The sequence below is a fragment of the Zosterops lateralis genome (genome assembly GCF_965231275.1).
Source record: "Zosterops lateralis genome assembly, chromosome: 1".
Lineage (NCBI taxonomy): Eukaryota > Metazoa > Chordata > Aves > Passeriformes > Zosteropidae > Zosterops > Zosterops lateralis.
Window position 1 is genome coordinate 22,687,513 of NC_139762.1, and position 17,747 is coordinate 22,705,259.

Genomic DNA, 17,747 nt, shown 5'->3' on the forward strand with positions numbered 1-17,747 from the left:
TCTTATACATCATGAACCAAAAAATATAAATATGCATAATCAAAAGTGGTTTTGGCAGTGTGTTCTTTAAAGTTTTTTAATAACTTACATTTTCAGGGTTATCTTGAAGAATTGGTGCGACTCAGAGAAAACCAGCTGTCTGAATCTGTCTCACAGAATAAACTGCTGTTACAAAGAATTGAAGATATGGATCTAGCTCATAAAATGGAGAAGGAGCAGCTGGAATATATCATTGTGGAACTGCAAGACCAGTTGTAAGTTAGCATAATGGGGAAGCATTGCTAGAGCAGTATTACTTAAATTATTTAAGTTATATAACTATACAATATGTAGCGTTTCTGATCCTATGGAAATGAGCCAACTTCTTAAAAAAATTGATGCATTTTAGCTTTTTTTTTTTCCTGACAAGTCTTAGATTTGGGAATGGCTCCCTAGAAACTGCAGTAGTGTAAAATAGAATAATTCTGAGATTAAATATTAAAACTTTTTAAAATCTGAAATAACTTACAGTAAACATGCTTAATTTTTTTACACATTTTTATGAGATGTTCTTTATATTTTATTACTTCCAGTTTTAAGGCTACCCTTAAAAGTATTGAAAACAGCTACCTTTTGAAGATGATTTTTTTAAAAGTTAGGCAAGAGAGGGTAAAAAAATATTTATTTTCTTTGGCTAGATCTTAATTTATTTGTGATGTCTCAGATACAGTAGAAGCTCATCTGGTAGTCCTAAAACTATTCAGACTGGCAACACAGTTCACTATGACCCTTTCTTCAATGCAAGGCAAAATGCTAAAACAGTAGAAGGCTTATTTTTTATTGATAGCATATGTAATTTCTGGTATGATAAATATTTCAGTGTCTTATGGTCATTATACAGTTTATCCTCTCTGTTGGGTGGGGAGGTGCTCTCCTTTTGCAGAGCTATTCCCTTGTTGGATGGGTCTCTGAGCAGCCTGGTCTAAGTGGAAGGTGTCCCTGCCCATGGCAGGGTGTTGGAACAAGATGATCTTTAAGGTCCCTCCCAAGCCATTCTCTAATCCCATGTTTGAAGACCCAGGCAGATGGAAGACTCGCTGTCTGGTGATAGGTTGCCATGAAACTGCCATAGGGTGCACTTGCAGCAGTTGAGTGTTCTGTTCATAAGAACAAAAGTTATTCAAGTTATTTTCCCTTAAATCTGGATTAATTTGTAAATGTTTAAGGCCTGGAGTAACATGCCAGCCATCTGAGATCTTTGAGACAATCCATGATAAGGAGAATATATGTACTTCAAGCTTGTAAGCAAAGCCCTTTTTTTCCTGCTGCTCTTTCTCTCATAATAGATGATTTTATTGCCAGTGCTTGAAATGGATTTTATGAAAATGTTCAGGAATACAGAATTGGAATTTTATTTAGGCCAAATGCAGAGCTGAGTAAGAAAAAAAATATGTTTTTCTTTTTTTTCCCCTCTGATTGTAAGTTTTTGAGAGATACCTGTTCTTGAGTTCTTCTCTGAACTTACTGATATGCCTAATGATTCATGTTATACTGCTTTGGCATCCCCAGTTATTTAGGGAAGGTGGGGGAAGGTGTGAACTCATTTAAACCTCCTCTGATACTGGAAATTTTGAATGTTCATACCTGCTGTTAAATTTTAGCTGAGATATATGCAGTCAGATTGTTCTGAAGATCTTGGTCTTTCAGGTTTGATTTTGTGTGATGGCTTTGCTATGTAAAGGCTCAAATTGTGGAATAACCTCTGTTGTATCTTGACATTGTTCTTGTATATCTGTTTGTGAGACACTGCAGTCAGGAGTCTGAACTACACTAGATATTTGGAGTGGTATAATTTTACATTTTTATTGCTATGAGTGTAGCCTGCCTGTTAGGTGAGGGGAGGGGAAGAAATATTCCTAGCAGGCTTCTAATGCTCAGCATCAGTCATAATTAACTTATTTTTAATCATATTTGGTATTTGTGTTGGGTTTTTTATTCCAACCAAAGGTGACCTGGCAGCAGAATGTGTTGTATCAGTAATGTGTCTGTAATGAGGCATGAGTTTTGGCCAATTGCTTTTTATGGTCCAGCCATTTTAGAATGATGTTAAAGTAATACCAAAACTTAGTGTTTTGCTCTACTAGCATTTTGAAGCAGTGAATATATGCTGTAATCTGAGTTGTTCATCAGCAGATAAGAGCAAGTTTGGGACTATTCTACCCAAGGCATACTGCATTGCTGTTTGTAAAACACTTTGAGATCTGGTTTAGGATTGTTTGCTGTGTAATTGAAACTATTATAAATAAACACTCTATACTTTCTTTTTAATGATGCTCTTCTATTCTATTGGCTGCTGTTCTTAAGGTAGCAAGGTTTCTGACTGCAAACTCTTGCTGAGTAAGGTTTTGTTGAGGTTTCCAAAATGGCATTTCACAGGCATGCAAAGAAAAATGTTTTATGTATCTTGTCAGTGGACTTGACAGAATCTGAGTCTATAGATGTATTTCTGTCTTCCCCCACCAAAAAAAAAAAAAAAAAAGTAAGATAAGAAATAGAGATCTGACTTTGTTGGCAGTATAGGCTGTTGCTGACTTGGAAAGCAGTTAACCCAGGATCAACAGATCAACAGGGCCTTCAGGTAAAAAATTAGATTTCTTACAGAGAAACTTTTCTGTTTCTGTTTGCACTTAGACTAAGGGGTTTGCTGCAAAGCATGAAATAAATATGAGGATAGGAGGTCAGAAAAATTTGGAAGGAATTTTTCTTCTACAGCTGCTATGCCTCATGTTTTACAATTTTAAGTATTCTTAACTTTGTCTCGCACACTGGGATATTCAAACGACAATGAACAATATAGTTTCCAATTTACTTAAAAGCCATTTTACAGATTTCATAAATACCAATATCTGGAAAATGGTGAAGCTGAAAATCTATCAATTATTTATTCACAAAAGAATAACTTTTTTTTTGTGTCTCTCAGCTTAATTGAATTTCTTAGCAATATGCTCACCATCTGGGGATTGGACCTCTTACTTTTTTGGCAGGTGTCTGATGGCAAATCAGGTTTAAAAAGTGAATCTGCAATAGACAATCTGATTATCAGTTCAGCACATTTAAGCTAATACACAGCTTATCAGGAAGAAGGTTCAGACTGGACATTGAGAAACATCCCTTTACCCAGAGGGAGGTCAAACACTGGAACAGGTGTCCTGGAGAGGTGGTTGATGCCCCCAGTCCATCAGTGTTCAGGAGGCATTTCAATTGTGTGAATTGTAATAATGGTGAGCCACTCAGGGCCTTCATTTGTTTCTTCAGATGTCATCACTGTGATGCGTTTTTTCCTAGGACTTGTTGTAGTTGAACACTACAGAACAGTGCTTTTGGCTCCACTCTTCTCTAAGAATAGTGTATTTTTACAGTGAGGGTGAGGCAGTTCTAAAGACCTTAAAGTATGTAAAATTAACAGCTCTTAAGTGCTTGAAAATAACAGTTCACAGGAGGACAGCCAGGAGAAGCCTGTCTAGATGAAGAAAATATTCTAATTGTGTAATATTCAAATTACAGAATTGTAATTTGATGAGAGAGGGATCCCAAATCATCAAGGAACAGCATCCTGGAGTATCCAAAATGTATAGAGGCAGATATTCCTTCCTCCTCTACGTTTCTGCAAAGACATGTTGAATGTTTCTTGAAGCACAGAGACATTTGGTCGCTCACTCCGTCAGTAAAAAAATTCTAAGCACCCCCACAATGTAGGTATAATTATTTATACATTTTATAAATATACTCTTGTGCTAATATATTGTTTGCATTCTTAAACATGCAAATATAGAAATTGAAGAGTATAAGATAAAGATGCAACTAAATGTTGCATTTAAAAAAAATTATTAGCAGTTCAAAAAGGGGTTTTTCCCAGTCCCCAAAGGGTTATCTTCTGTATCTCACTTTGAGAACACTGCCTTGAAGGACTAGTTAGCTCAGTCAAAGATGCAACTGGGCAAAATCTGGAACTACTGGTCCACAATACCCTTACCTTAAAACTCTTTAGCTCAGCTTAAACAGGCTTTTTCCTCCTTTGGGTTAATCTTAGTCTTGCTTTTGACTGACACACTACCTGTGTTACCACAAACTCAGCTTTTGAAACTTTAAAGTTCAGATTCTGCATCTGAAATTGATATTTTTATATGTTAAATATTGATGAGAGAGATTCCATCAATTTCCTGATTGGCTCATTTCCTGCATATTGATTCACTGATGTTATAAAAATTGATCTCACTGATGTTATTAAAGTTGATCACTTTAATTTAACATAAAACATCTTTTTCAACAAAGTGAAAGAAAAAAAGGAAAGCATTGTATGCAAAGCATAAAAACTCTCAAAATGCTTTAAATTTTTTTCTTCTGCTTTGATTTTTGCTGAAATGAAAACAGTGATTTGTGTAATCTTTACCACAAAAGGTTTCCTCCTAAAGAATTTCTTCAGGTTCCCAGGTTGTTGTGCCTGGTGTAAGATGGTACAGACCCTTTGTCCGAACTGGTGTAATTTTTTTATCACTTTATCACATTTATGTGAAATTTATTTTGTAAATTAAATTACTATGCTATATTTTATACCACTCTGCTTTTTATTTCCCTCTACTGTTTCTTCCTAGATCTCCATCTTGATATGGTATTTTGTGGAGGGAAGAAAAATTAGGGGCAGAAAAAAAGTCAGTCTTCAACGTCTGGAATTCTTTTACTGGTTAAGGAACAGATAAGCATCAAATTAAATTGTAGGGACACTCACATCTTCTACTGAATTAAGCTTGACTGTATAACTAAGAATTTTTTTCATGTGTTGTCAGATCTTAAAGATTGGTTTAATTTGTCTGGCTGTTTCTTCAGAAATTAGCCTTTCCAAAGTCCAAATTGTGCTGTTCCTCCATTCTTAATGTCTTAATATAGCTTAACATTTTATTATGTTAGTAGTTTAATATCCAGCAGTACTGCATTTTCTATCTGAATAATACAGATATCTTTGTAAAGACAGGAAATGACAGTGTACCTGCAACCCTGAGAAACTGGGGTTTTTTTCAGTGATACTCTTTAATTGCAGTTGGTGTGCTGGGTATGCCCTCACAGCTGGGGTGTGCACAGCTTGCCATGCTTCTCTCTTTTCCAGGCATTGACTGCTGGAGTACTCTGTCCACAGTTTTTTCCCTATGTTAGCTGTGCATGGAGCTCAGGGTAGTGCTCCTTGCCTTCAGAAAGGTCCATCAGCTCATTCTCAGCAACAGCTGAACATAGCATGCCAGTTCTGTGAGCAGCATGCAGAGTAAATTCAGATGTGTTTAACTCCAGGCAAAATTAGCTTCTCTGTTTCAAACATTTCAAATACACCATGTCCTACCAGGTCTATTATGGACTATGTAAAGGAAGATACACTATATTCTCTTAGCAAAGATGATTTCTTTTCAATGAATGGTCATGCCCCATTTGGTTAAAAAACTTGCGTATGAAAATAGTACCTCTGCTTGTCCTCACTTTGTCAAGATGCTATTTGTAAATGCTCTGGAGTCTGCAGTGTGCTGCACAATGCTCTGCCTGTGAGCAGGGGGAGGGTCAGAGAGGAAGGCACAAAGCTGTAGAAGATGTAGACTATAGCTGTGCTGTCAGGGACAAAGCAAAGAAAAACTTCTCCAAGGAAATAGAAGCAGGAGGGTTGAGCAAAGGCTTTGAAATTTTAGCTTGTGTTTTGTGTCTCCTGGTGAGCAAAATTTTATTGTGGCTTGCCTGGCTTTGTAATCCTAGCTCAAAACCTAAATCATCTGGAGAAATAGGAAAGCTGGATCTATTTTTTTAGCCCTCTTGCCTTCATTTCAGATAGTCCTTTTTTAAGACTCTTTCTTTTTTCAAAGAAACTGAATTCCTCAACTGCTTAAGTACAGTAAATCCAATTTGTTGCAGCTGCTTTATTTCCTCACTGAAAGGAAATTGAAGATGAAAATTTAATCTTTGATCTTAGCAAGTTTCTTTCCTAGAATGTGAAAACTGAGAGTGCTAATCCTTTCCTTTTAAAGCTTTCATGGATTCTGGTATCAAACCCTAATTCACATTAGCCATGCTTTTATTTGTAATGCTTCCTGTCTGTCCTCTGCTTCTCCCTCAAGTCTGAGCAGCAGTTTGAAATCCTTAATATTGCAGTCTGGTTGATTTTCAGGTCCTTCTTTTTTAACTCGTCTGTGTGTGTTTGTTTGAGGCTTTTTTTTACAGCATAGAAAAAATATTACGTATTCTGAGAGATGTTAAAACTTTTGTTTAGGCAGTGTTTTGAATTTTGGTTTTCTGTAATTTTTTCTTTTCAAGTTTGCTGCAATATTGTAATCCCATTCTGTTTTACAAGGGTGTGAGTTGAGAAGCAAGAAGGGAAGTTCTGTTTTTAGCAAGGTGGAAACCCAAGAATAATGGGTGTTTCCTTTTTTGCAAATATAACTAGGAAAAGTTCAGCTGGGCGTAGGACATAGACAGAGAGTCTCCTGCAATTCAGAGAGGAACATACAGGGCAAGGTACAGAACTCTGCACAGTTAAACAATTTGCAATCAAGCCTCCAACATGATTACTCTATTCTTAGAATCTACGTGGGTTTATTGTGCAAGTGGAAGCCAGGAGTTTCTGGGTTGATAGCAGCCTGAAGAAAAGGGCTTACTCTACAAGATGCAGTAGATAGGGAGGCATTTATTTTTAAACTCTTGTATTTTAGTATCGCATTCCAAACGGTTATAAAGGGAGGTTAAAATGTTTATTTTAAAATAAACTTTAACATTCTAAAAAAAGTATAAAGCTTTTGAAGCTATTGGTGTCTTAAAGGATGTATTGGAGTATTTACAGCAAAATGTTTTCTGACTCCAAAATGAAAAATACTCACATTTTTAAGGAGTCTGCCTTCTGCTCTCTTTTCCCCTGCACTCTCCTTGGTGGGTTAGAAACCCACAGGGACTTTTCTTTCACCATTTTGCATACCTAGTGACATTAGTGTGGCAGTGTGTCCCATCTAGGAGTCTAATGTGTAAAATCTGTTTTTATAGTGGCATCTTTTCTTTCTTCTCACATAGCTTCACTTCTATGGCTAAAGGCATTGCACACAAGTACCAAGCAAGAAAGCTTTAAATAAGTTACTTGGACATGAGTGTCACTCTGATTTTTCAGCCTTCTGATTGTTTCTCATTCTACTGGAGTTTTCTCACAAATTGTAAGATAAACAAAAAGTAATGTTTAGTAAATAACACATTCCTTCCACAGGGAAGGACAAATTGATGGACTGCTAGTTTCACCAGTGGGGTCTGAGGGGTGTCAACCTCGAACCCCCATTGCTGTCAAAGTCCGAACTCTATTTAAACCCTGAATCCAAAAATAAAGTTCTTTCTTTTTCTTGCTCTCAACTTGACAAGTGAGTGTCCTTCTTTGCGTGTCCTCTTGCGACACATGAGCACCTTATGCATTCCGAATTCCAGAATATTTGTCCGATGTAGAATTAAAAGATTGGGAACAGGGAAAAGTAAGGCCTTTCAAAATAATAATAATAAGTATTGAGCCTCTGAAAGCCTCAGTACAATGCAGTTGCAAATGATGTGCATTCACTGTAGGAAAGCATAATGTGTGGATTATGACTTTCATCCTCTGTTAATATACCTGAACTGTGGCAGAAAAAGAATACTTGCTTTGGCATAGCAATACAGCAGACATCAGTGTCTTCCTCTTGTAATTCCACAAAGAGAATTATCTCGTGTCTGGAACCTCAGGTGAACCTGAGGCTTTGTTTTCATAAAAGAGTTTGAATAACTTGATGCTGCAAATGGAAGGATTAGAAAAAAACAGGTAATAATTATGGTAAGTCAATCATGGTGCATAATCATTAACTGCTGGATTGCAATCACAGAGCCTGAATTTGATCTTTTTGTGCTTTATCTGTTTAGATAAATAACCTTGTATTACCATTTGCTCTAAGAGTTACAGGGTTTTGTGCTTCATTTCTTAACCTTCATACTCATCTACTCTATATATGCTTCTGTATTCCAGATGATACTGATGGGAAAAGCAAGTATTTCATATTGCTTAAACATAAATGAGAAAAGTTGAGCAGAATTTAATTTTTTCTAATATATTGAATGCAAGTTCCATGAAGTTCAATACGAAACTAAATGGGCTTTAAATGACAAATAATAAAAAAGTCCTCATTTTTTTAAGGGTGGAAGAACAGTGCCAAGTTAGAATGGGGAGGAGAGGCTAGTTCTGTATTTGCAAACATTACTTTATCATTGGTATACTGAAGGAGTATCTGCGATTTGTCAGAGAAAAGAAATATATATTTAAATTATCCTAAACTTCAGGTTTATTTTACTAGATTTATTGGTTTAATAAATTTAATTGGTTTAATCTAAAACGATTAGCAAATTCTTTTTATACTTTCACAACCAAATTATAAGTTTCTCTAAAATAGAAGTAGTTTGTTCAAAAAAAAGCGAGTTACAGATCAGCGTATATACACATGATTGCAAAAATGTTGGTGGTTTTTGAAATTATGGATGGTATTTGTAAATTTAGGTTACAACTTGGTTTTCCAGTTTTAACTTTGTGTCTTATGTTTCTTCAGTATTTTGTTAAAATAGAAATTATAACCAAGAAAATACAATCAGTGTGCTCCCTGATTCCTGAGCACAAATCCTTTATTAGCTGCTGTCCTGTTTTGGCTGGCAAGTGGTTGAGTTATAGAGAGGTGTTTTTTCTGTTGGCCATTGCGATGTTCTTATGCAACCACTTAACCTTGTAATTTTTCATTATGTTATTATCCAAATTATAGCTCAAATTACATTGGCAAAGATTTTTAATTGGCCTCCATTTACCCCTTCCCATGTCTCCATTTCTACTGTTACTCTCTTGACTGTGGATTTTTGTTTGGGATTTTTTTCATCTGTTTGCCCTTGCATCAGACTTTTGCCCTCCTCCTCTTTTTTTATTCTTAAATTTGTAAGATTTTGAAGCTCTGCCTTACTGTTTGCATAGTTTGGCCGCTCTATTAATTCAATTCAACTGCCAGGAAGGACTTATATTACTCATGGCTTGCTGCTAATATTTTAATTTTTTGTTTGTAATTAGAACCAGGCCATTTTGAAAGAGCTTATATATGCTAGTTTTGGCAAATACTTGTCTATGTGTATAGAAGATTAATCTTCCAATTACCCTGTTGGATATCTCTCCTGAAACTTGCTGGCTTAATATGATAGTGGGATTTTAAAGCAGAAGTGGTAATTCAGTCAACCCAAAGTTACTTAACCATTTTGCAGTTGTTTCTTCTGTTTTTACTGAATTCAAAGGAATCAAGCTTAAATTATAAAAAGGTTATTGCGAATACCAGTTTTCCTGATCCATTAAGAAAAAAGGATCTTGGGTTTTTTCCCCACACCCTTGTAGAAATGGGATTTTTTAAAGGAATTCAGCTATAAATAGATATGTTGTATTTACATCACTGACATAAGGGAAGAAGAATCCATAAATGACGAACTGAGTTTGAGAGGATATTTACAGAAGGCAAATTAGACAATCTGGCAAAGAAAAGCTTGTTTGCTGAGAGTCTTCCATTTCCCAGAAGAGATGATCTGATAATTGAAGAACTGACTTTAAATCTGCTCTTTACTTTTTCAGTAGTTTGGTTGCTGATCAAGTTCACTATCCTTGTTTTCTGTCAAGATCTATCTAGGAAAACTGGTTGTGTTGTGCCTGTTATCATCCTCCAGAGAGTCAGGCCTGGTTATTTGTCCAAGGACATTGAGAGTGTCAGTCACATGCTGCAGTGCTATTTTAGTGAGCATATGCAAAGTTAACATATTATGGTATGTTTTGATTCATTCTGGATGTCTGTGTTCAGAAACAGAAGTCTCTACTTCAGTCAGACTAGAACTCAGGAGTCCAGCTGCTGGTATTTCTGACAATATAAACTTCCTCAAGTTATCCAAAGGTCAAGAAAATTGAAGGCTGTATAAAATTGATAACTGATTTTGTTAGGATATATTTCAAGATCTCTCTAAGAGACAAAAAAGGAGGATTAAAAAAATGCTGAGGAAGCTTCAAGGGTATCTGTTCTGTGGCAGAAGTAGTGCCATTGCTGTGGCACACAAAGATCTGTTGGTCAGGCAGAATAAGAAATGTGTTACAGTAGGACATTCCTGCTTTTTTTTCACTGCAGCAACTGGCTTTAGAAAGTCTGCTGACATCTAACTGCTCTGGCATCTAGTTTGGGGTATAGTGTGTCAGTGTACAGGGCACAAATCTGAGAGAGATGCTATATTGCAGCACCAAAATCTACTGGTAAGTAGCTTATTTTCATACCTGCTGATCTAATTTCTCAAAGTCCAATGACATACCAGTCCAGACAGCTCACTGCTGTGCTACAGTACTGATAGCTTGGTAGTTCTCTTTTTATTTTGGAGTTGCTTTTACAGGTTTTAGTTATATTCATGTATGCTATCAATTTGAGTTTGCATTCCATATTTCCTGTCTTAAATAAAGCATTTTAAAGCTTGTTCTTATGCGAATGTTTTTATTTTTTTTTAAGCTTTTATTTTCACTTTTACTTTTCACTACTCAGGTAGTTCTTGAACTGGAACATTCATCTGATGTAATTCCCTTTCTTAGGGAATTAGTCTGTTTGGTTTATTTCCTGTCTTCATCTGCTGGTAGGAGGGCAAATTGCCAACTGGACTGGCATTTTCTGGATTTGGAGAAATTAAACTTGCAGGTAAGAAGTTACTGGTTTTTCATAGGTATAATTGAAAACAGAACTGACTTTTGTTTTATTGAAAAAAAAAACCAAACCCAAAACCAAAAACAAAAACTATGTAAATGGAACTTTTGGAATAGGCTTCCAATGAATCTGCTTTTGATCCAAGGGAAATTGGAAATCTGGTATAGCTGAAATGGGAAGTTCCAGAAAAAAACAGAAGTTTTAAGGGGTTATGCAGGAAAGGCTTTTCTATATTAGTTGGGATAAGCTTGAAAATAATTTTTATTTACTTATTTATTTAAATTCCCATAGGAAATATAGTTGCAATATAGTAAGTGACAGCTGTACTCAGTTACTTAATTTCTGTTGTGCATGCAGGAGCCCAACACACAGGTTGACTTTTGTCCCTCTCACTATTAAGTCAGGTCCTGCTTTCAAGATGCAGAAGTCTTAGATGTGTTAATTCAAAGCAGTAATTTCTTAATCTCTTAAGGGGCAGCTGAAGCAATGCTAGTGCAGACAGAAGTGTTTGTGGGTTTATCTTAGGAATTAGCTTCTTAAATACACAATTAAAGAGCTGAAAGTCAAGAGCATGCAGAGATATTTCTGGGAATAGCTGTGTAAACCTGATGGATGATCTGGCTGCTTCTGTTTATTCTTGAGTAAATGTAAGTAAATTTACAGGCCTGGGGGGAGCATATGTATCTGCAGACACTTATTTCCACCCTGGGAATATGTTAGTATTGATTAGTTAGTGACTCATCAGTAATCCTTTGTAACAGGCAGGAATTCTTCAGCAGGATGTTTTTACTAAACAGGTTTTTTTTGTTCTTGAAGAGGAGCCTAATTTTAATAGTAGTTCTTGGAATAGAGAAGAAAATATAAATGTAAGGCAAATATTTGTTAGGTTTTAATGATGTACTTTAGTACTAAGATGTTCTCATCTCTTTTGCTGATTGTTTTGCCAAACAAATTATTACTTGCAGTAGTATTTTCAATTTGTGTAGAGTTTTTATTTTTTTTTTTCAGATATTAAAAAAAAATTCCATTACAATTCAAGTGTCATAAATGTTATCTTGGGACAACATGGCAAGACTGTATATATTATACTTCCCTTTTTTATATATATATATATATGCATTATGGAAAAATCTATGCTGTGAGGTAGTACAACAAAGGGTATTTGCTCATTTTAAAAGAAATGCCCTGACTTCAGCTGGGATAGAGTTAATTTTCTTCCTAGTGCTGTTTTTTCGATTCAGTTTGAGATTAATGTTGGTAATAGACTGATGTTTTGGTTGTTGTTGAGTGTTCTTTCTCTGCCTATCTCTTCACTATTTCTTTATTTTATAATGTTTGCAGAACTTGAAACCCTATATGAAGTTATCTTACAAAAGCATTGGTTTGGGGTAAGGACTACTAAGGGTATAACTGTTTTCTTTCTGCAGTTTATAAAACAGCTTCTGCCACCTTTTGCCAACATGACTGTAAAGACATGGAAATAATTGTAGACACAGAAGATACCAGTTAGTTGGATGAAAGAGGGGAAGTGCACAGCCTCTCAGATAACCAAGAATTTTTTCATGCCTAGATTAGAGAATGTACCATAAATGGGTTTAACCCCTCTATTCTCATAATAAGTCCTTACATAATCTTCCTACACTGTACAAAACCTTCTGCACTCCACAGTTCTACTGTTTTAGTCCAGGATACCATGTTCAGCCATATATCACACACTGCCTGTCTTTCATTTGAAAAACATCCATACAATCTCTTACTAAGATCTACTGTATTCTCCGTGTACCAACTGCCTTCCTGAGATTATTACTTTTAGCTATTGTTTATATCTTCTTTTCCAGACTGAAGAAAAGGAGTTACAGCTTGGTGTATATGCTTGTTTTCACTCAGGTTTAATTGTATTTCCTTGTTTTTTAACTTCTTCCTTAGTAAATCCTGTTGCCTCTCTTACTTACCCTCTTTTGTTCCTGGAATTTCCTTGCTTTTACTCATATATTAGATGGCTTAACATACTGTCTACAAACCTTATCTTGCATCATCCTTCAATCCTCACAGCTACAAAACCAATAGAGCCATGTTTTATTAAACTTTATTTAAAAATAGAACTACGTACTCGTTGCAGTCCTGGTGCGAGGAAAAGTCCTGCCTCAAACCCTGCAGCAGCTCCAACCTCCTTACAGTGTTTGCATTCTGGGGAACAAGAGCACTACTGTAGAAATTCAATATACCTTGGATAAAATAAACTGTTCTCCTTTGAGAGTTCTTAACGTCTAGAAAACATTTCTTTCATCTGAACAAGAGCAGGACAGCACTAGATAGTCTTGCACAGCATTTTTCACACTGAGTTTTGAAATTTGTATTTGCTTTTTTTATTAAAACTTGATCATATCTTCTTCCCTTTTAACTTTTTCTATAGTGAATGCTTTTGTATCCACCTCTTTTCCTGTTTTTGAATATCTGTAGCAGGATCGTCTTTCCTCAGGGTAATTACGGGTATGAGGATTCTGGATGCTGTGTTAACGTGGTGTTTAGGGACATGGTTTAGTGGTGGGCTTATGGTTGGACTCAATATCTTAAAGGTCTTTTCCAGCCTGGGTAGTGCTATATTTCTGTGTAGTTGAATACTTTGACTCTTCAAATAAGTCTGGTTAAACAAAGGGAGTACCGATTTTTTGCATATTGAGAGAATTGCTGTCTGCAGGCAATGCCTTTATAATGGCTCTTTGCTGCAGTGGAATCTTATGATACTTGAAAAATGTCTACAAAAGGGCAAAGAGCTAAATAATCTACAAAGCTGATAAATTAGGTGGTAACTAATAGCATCTGGTGTGAGTATTTTGTCTAGTTTTCTATTGTCTATACTACTATTTTATATATATTTGATACTGTGCTTGTACTGATTTTATAATTTTAAATCTATTTTTACATATTTTTAAAGATTCAAAATAAAAGTTTTAAGATGAGAATATTTAGTTCTGTATCCTACTTGATGCCTGATTTTCTTCTGAGCATGGTGGAATGGTTTAAGAAGTGATTAACTGAAACTATCTTTAAATGTTATGTTAAAATTCTTGGGAAAGTTTGGCGAGTCTTCACTTCAGAATTTCTTTGTTCACATAGAAAAGGTGAAATTTCAGGTTAGTAGAGTGTAAAGATTTGTGGAATATAGAAATATAGATATATTCAATATAGAAACCTATGTCAAATGCAAAACTTCCACTGTTAGCAACATGTCAGTAGATGTCTGTGATAATGTGTCTGTGATAGTGTACAGGGGTTGTCCAAATGGAAATTTGCATGTATGTGTTACATGTATGAATTTGCATTTAGGCTCTGTGGGCATAGTTGCTCATATAAACTGTGTCCTGTTATGAAACTTCTGTGAAAGCATTCAAGCTGTCCTTCAGAATAAGGAGGTGATGTAATGTACCTGGCAAACCTCATAAGAACTTGCTATCTTGCTGTTTCAGTTTGCTCAAATCAACAAACCTGTGACAGCCCTGTGTGGTGCTCGATGTTCCCCAGGGGATTAGGGTTATTACATGGGGAAGTGAATACCACACAAGGTATTTGAAATTATTGAGAGCTTTGGCTTAGCAAAGTGGTTATTCCTGTAGAGCTCTTAGGTAGGAGGATGAGAGTGTTGATCCCTGGGTAAAAAAGCTGATTGTTTATGAACGCTGAGGGAATTAGTCACCATGAGAGAAGCTTCTTGAAACTAGTTTTAATCATGGTAGTGCTTCATCCCCTTCTCGTGCAATAAAGCTGTTAATCTGTCTCCTCTGTCAAACTCAGTTGCTAAAGTTCCTTACTGAGCTTACTACTGTCTTACTTTGTTTTGTGGGAAATTTTAGCTCTTTGGGCACTTTTATTTGCCCTTACAGAGGTTGCTGTCTAAACAGTTCAAATACCACCAGAATAAAAACTGTATTGTAAAAATAGACCTGTTGACAACGTTATTGGACAATTCCCGTAAATGTACGTGTGCCATGAATAGTTATTTAATTTGCTGTGCAGTTTGGCATTTTGGGTAGCAACATGGCATTTGGCTTTGAACTTTTGAGTACATTTGGTACGGAGATGAGTAAATTAGCTTTTTGCTTCAGGCCAGAGATAGTCAAACTCCTTGTAGAGCAACATTTTACTATTGTCTAGTATTTTGTGGATTGAAGGACTTACAAAATCTAATTACAAAATGCTATTGATTTTATTTCTAGTTATTCTACAGCAGCGTAAGGGCAGATCAAAGGTTGCCTTGTGCTATTGGAAAAAGGCTGGTCTTGGAGCCTGAAAAATTATGTATTTTCCTTATTTCAGTATGACTTTTGGCAGGTGATTTCCAGTACTGACATATTAGCCTCTTCATTGCTAGAATTTTAGAGAACTGATTTGTTTTATTGGGAATATGAGGCAAAACTAATTTGAGCATTTAAGGTATTCAGTTTACATTTTTTATATCAGTTATATACATAGTTACTATAGACATATTCTGTTTTTTAGTTCATTCCAGAAAAGTAGGGATGCAAGGGTGTTCAAACTGCAAAAATATTGGTGTCAAGGAAAGCACATCACATTCCCATAGTGGGCTTGGCTAATAACTGGCCTGTTAATTACCATTATGGTGGTAGAAAAAAACCTTTTAGATGCAGTTCCTTTTCTTTGTTGCTTTTATAGGATTCAATTTTTTTTTTCCCCTAAATATGTCTCAGTGTTTTTCTAAGTTGCTTCCCCTAGGAAAAGTGAACAGTTTAAGTTGCTTTGTGAAAATTGCAGTCTGTTGGTCACTTAAAGTAGAACATCTGAATGGTCACTAGTGATGTTCCTCCAGGCTTGGTTTGGGGGTCAGTCCTGTTTAACATCTTTATTGATGATCTGGAAATGGAAATTGAGATCACCCTCAGTAAATTTGCAGATGACACTAAGTTGGGTGGGAGTGTTGATCTGCTGGAGGGTAGGAAGGCTGTGCAGAGAGATTGGACAGACTTGGTCCATGGGCATGAGGTTCAAGGTGGAATGCCAGTTCCTGCCCTTAGGTCACAACAACCCCCAGCAGTGCTACGGGCTGGAGGAGGAGAGGCTTGAGGGCTGTTTTGCAGAAAGGGCCTTGAGGGTGCTGGTTGACAGGTGGCTAAACATGAGCCAGCAGTGTGCCCAAGGTGGCCAATGGCATTTTGACCTGTATCAAGAATAGTATTGATTGCCCTTTACTCAGCACTGGTGAAGCTGCACCTCAAGTACTGCATTCAGTTTTGGTCCCCTCACTCTAAAAAGGACGTTGAAACGCTGTGGAGTGTATCCAGAGAAGGGCAGCAAGGCTTGTGAAGGGTCTAGAAACCACATCCTGTGAGGGACATCTGGGGGAGCTGAGGGTGTTGAGTCTGGTGGAGGCTCAGCAGGGACCTCATCGCTCTCTACAGGTTCCTGAAAGGAGTTTGTAGTGAGTGGGGGTCAGTCTCTTCTGCTGTGCCTGCAATGACAGGGCCCAAGGAAATGGGTAAAGATGAGACTTAAGAGGGTAGATTAACATTAGATATGAGAAATTATTTTTTTACTATTCAGATGGCCAGGCTGAAATACGTTGCTCAGGGAGGTGGTGGGGTCATCATTCCTGGAGGTGTTTAAGAGACATCTGGGTCTGGCACTGGGTGGTGTGGGTTAGTGATTACAGTGGCAGTGCTGGGTGATGGTTGGACTGGATGATCTTGAAGGTCTCTTCCAACCACGATGGTTCCATGGTCATCTATGTCCTGGTTTTCCTTTATCTTAAAGAACTGCATTTAATAGACTATTTTTTTTTTTCTATTCACAGAACTGTGCTAAAGAATAATGACTTGAGATCAAGACAAGAATTAACTACTCACCTCACCAATCAGTGGCCTTCCCCAGGAGCTCTGGATGTCAATGCTGTTGCCTTGGACACTCTACTCTATAGAAAGCACAATCAACAATGGGATGAGTAAGTTTCATATTTATTTTGATACCTCCTTGGAGGAACAGGGAAATGGAAAATTAGATCTTTCCCTCAGCATACTTTGGAACATATCCTATTGGAGTCACTTGTTACAATGTACAAAGATCACTCATAACTAAAATCAGTTTCTCTTGCTTGCCATAAAAATTTTCTTCCTTTGGATTAATTTTTAATAAAAAGGGCAGAAAAATATATTGTTGCATTAGGAAAGAACTGGCTTAGGAAATAAACAAAAACAGTGTTTGAGAGAATAAAGACTAACTGCATAGGTCTTTTTAGAAAAATTTTTAAGGAGAGTTGAAGGTACCTAGTTAGATCTTTAAATGTGTTGCTATCAAATATTACTTGCTTTGCAGGAAAAGCTTTCAAAGTCTGGACCAGCTTTCAGCAGACGTTAGTCTTTCTCAATCTTCTCTGGATCCAGGTCACTCACAGGATGGGAAACAAGATGGAATTAACTTGTTAAATGAAGGTACAGAGCCATTCTAATGTCTTCCTTTAATTTTGTTTGTCATAGCTCTGAACTTCAGTCCCCGTGAGACAAATTTTCAGTATGAAAAAAATACACATTGAAAAACATATTTTTCATTGTTATGTGAAGTGTTTCAGTTTCCCTAAGGACTCTGCTTCAAATAAGTTTGAATTTATGAAGATACCCACCCCACTTCTCTGTATTTAAAGCTAAACTTCAAACATATTGCACATCTCTTCCTTCTCCATTACAGAAACAGGATCTGCTGACATCCTTCTGCTATAACAAACTCCTTACATTTCCTTTTTTTTTGTTTTAAAAGAATGAGTAAATGCACTGGATTTGCAACTACCACTGTCATTACATCTTGCATTCAACATTTAACTGGAGAGGCAGCCTGACACTGTTCTCATTAAAATAGAGAGAGGAACATGATATGAACTGTCTATATAAATGTAATATATGCACACAACCCCTTTCAAACCTGGATGCTTATCAAAGCTTAGCTGCTCCATCTTGTGGGCAATTCTGAGAAAGCAGGGAAATGTTG

The 17,747-nt window shown here is 36.4% G+C and overlaps 1 protein-coding gene across 1 annotated transcript in view; it reads left to right on the forward strand.

Annotated features, from left to right (window-relative positions):
* Positions 1-17,747, forward strand: part of RUNDC3B (RUN domain containing 3B) — a 48,300-nt gene that overhangs the window by 27,816 nt on the left and 2,737 nt on the right. Inside the window, exons 8-10 of the mRNA XM_083876818.1 lie at positions 97-254; positions 16,564-16,710; positions 17,082-17,197. Coding sequence (XP_083732944.1) covers positions 97-254; positions 16,564-16,710; positions 17,082-17,197 — 421 coding nt within the window. The remainder of the gene's footprint in view (positions 1-96; positions 255-16,563; positions 16,711-17,081; positions 17,198-17,747) is intronic.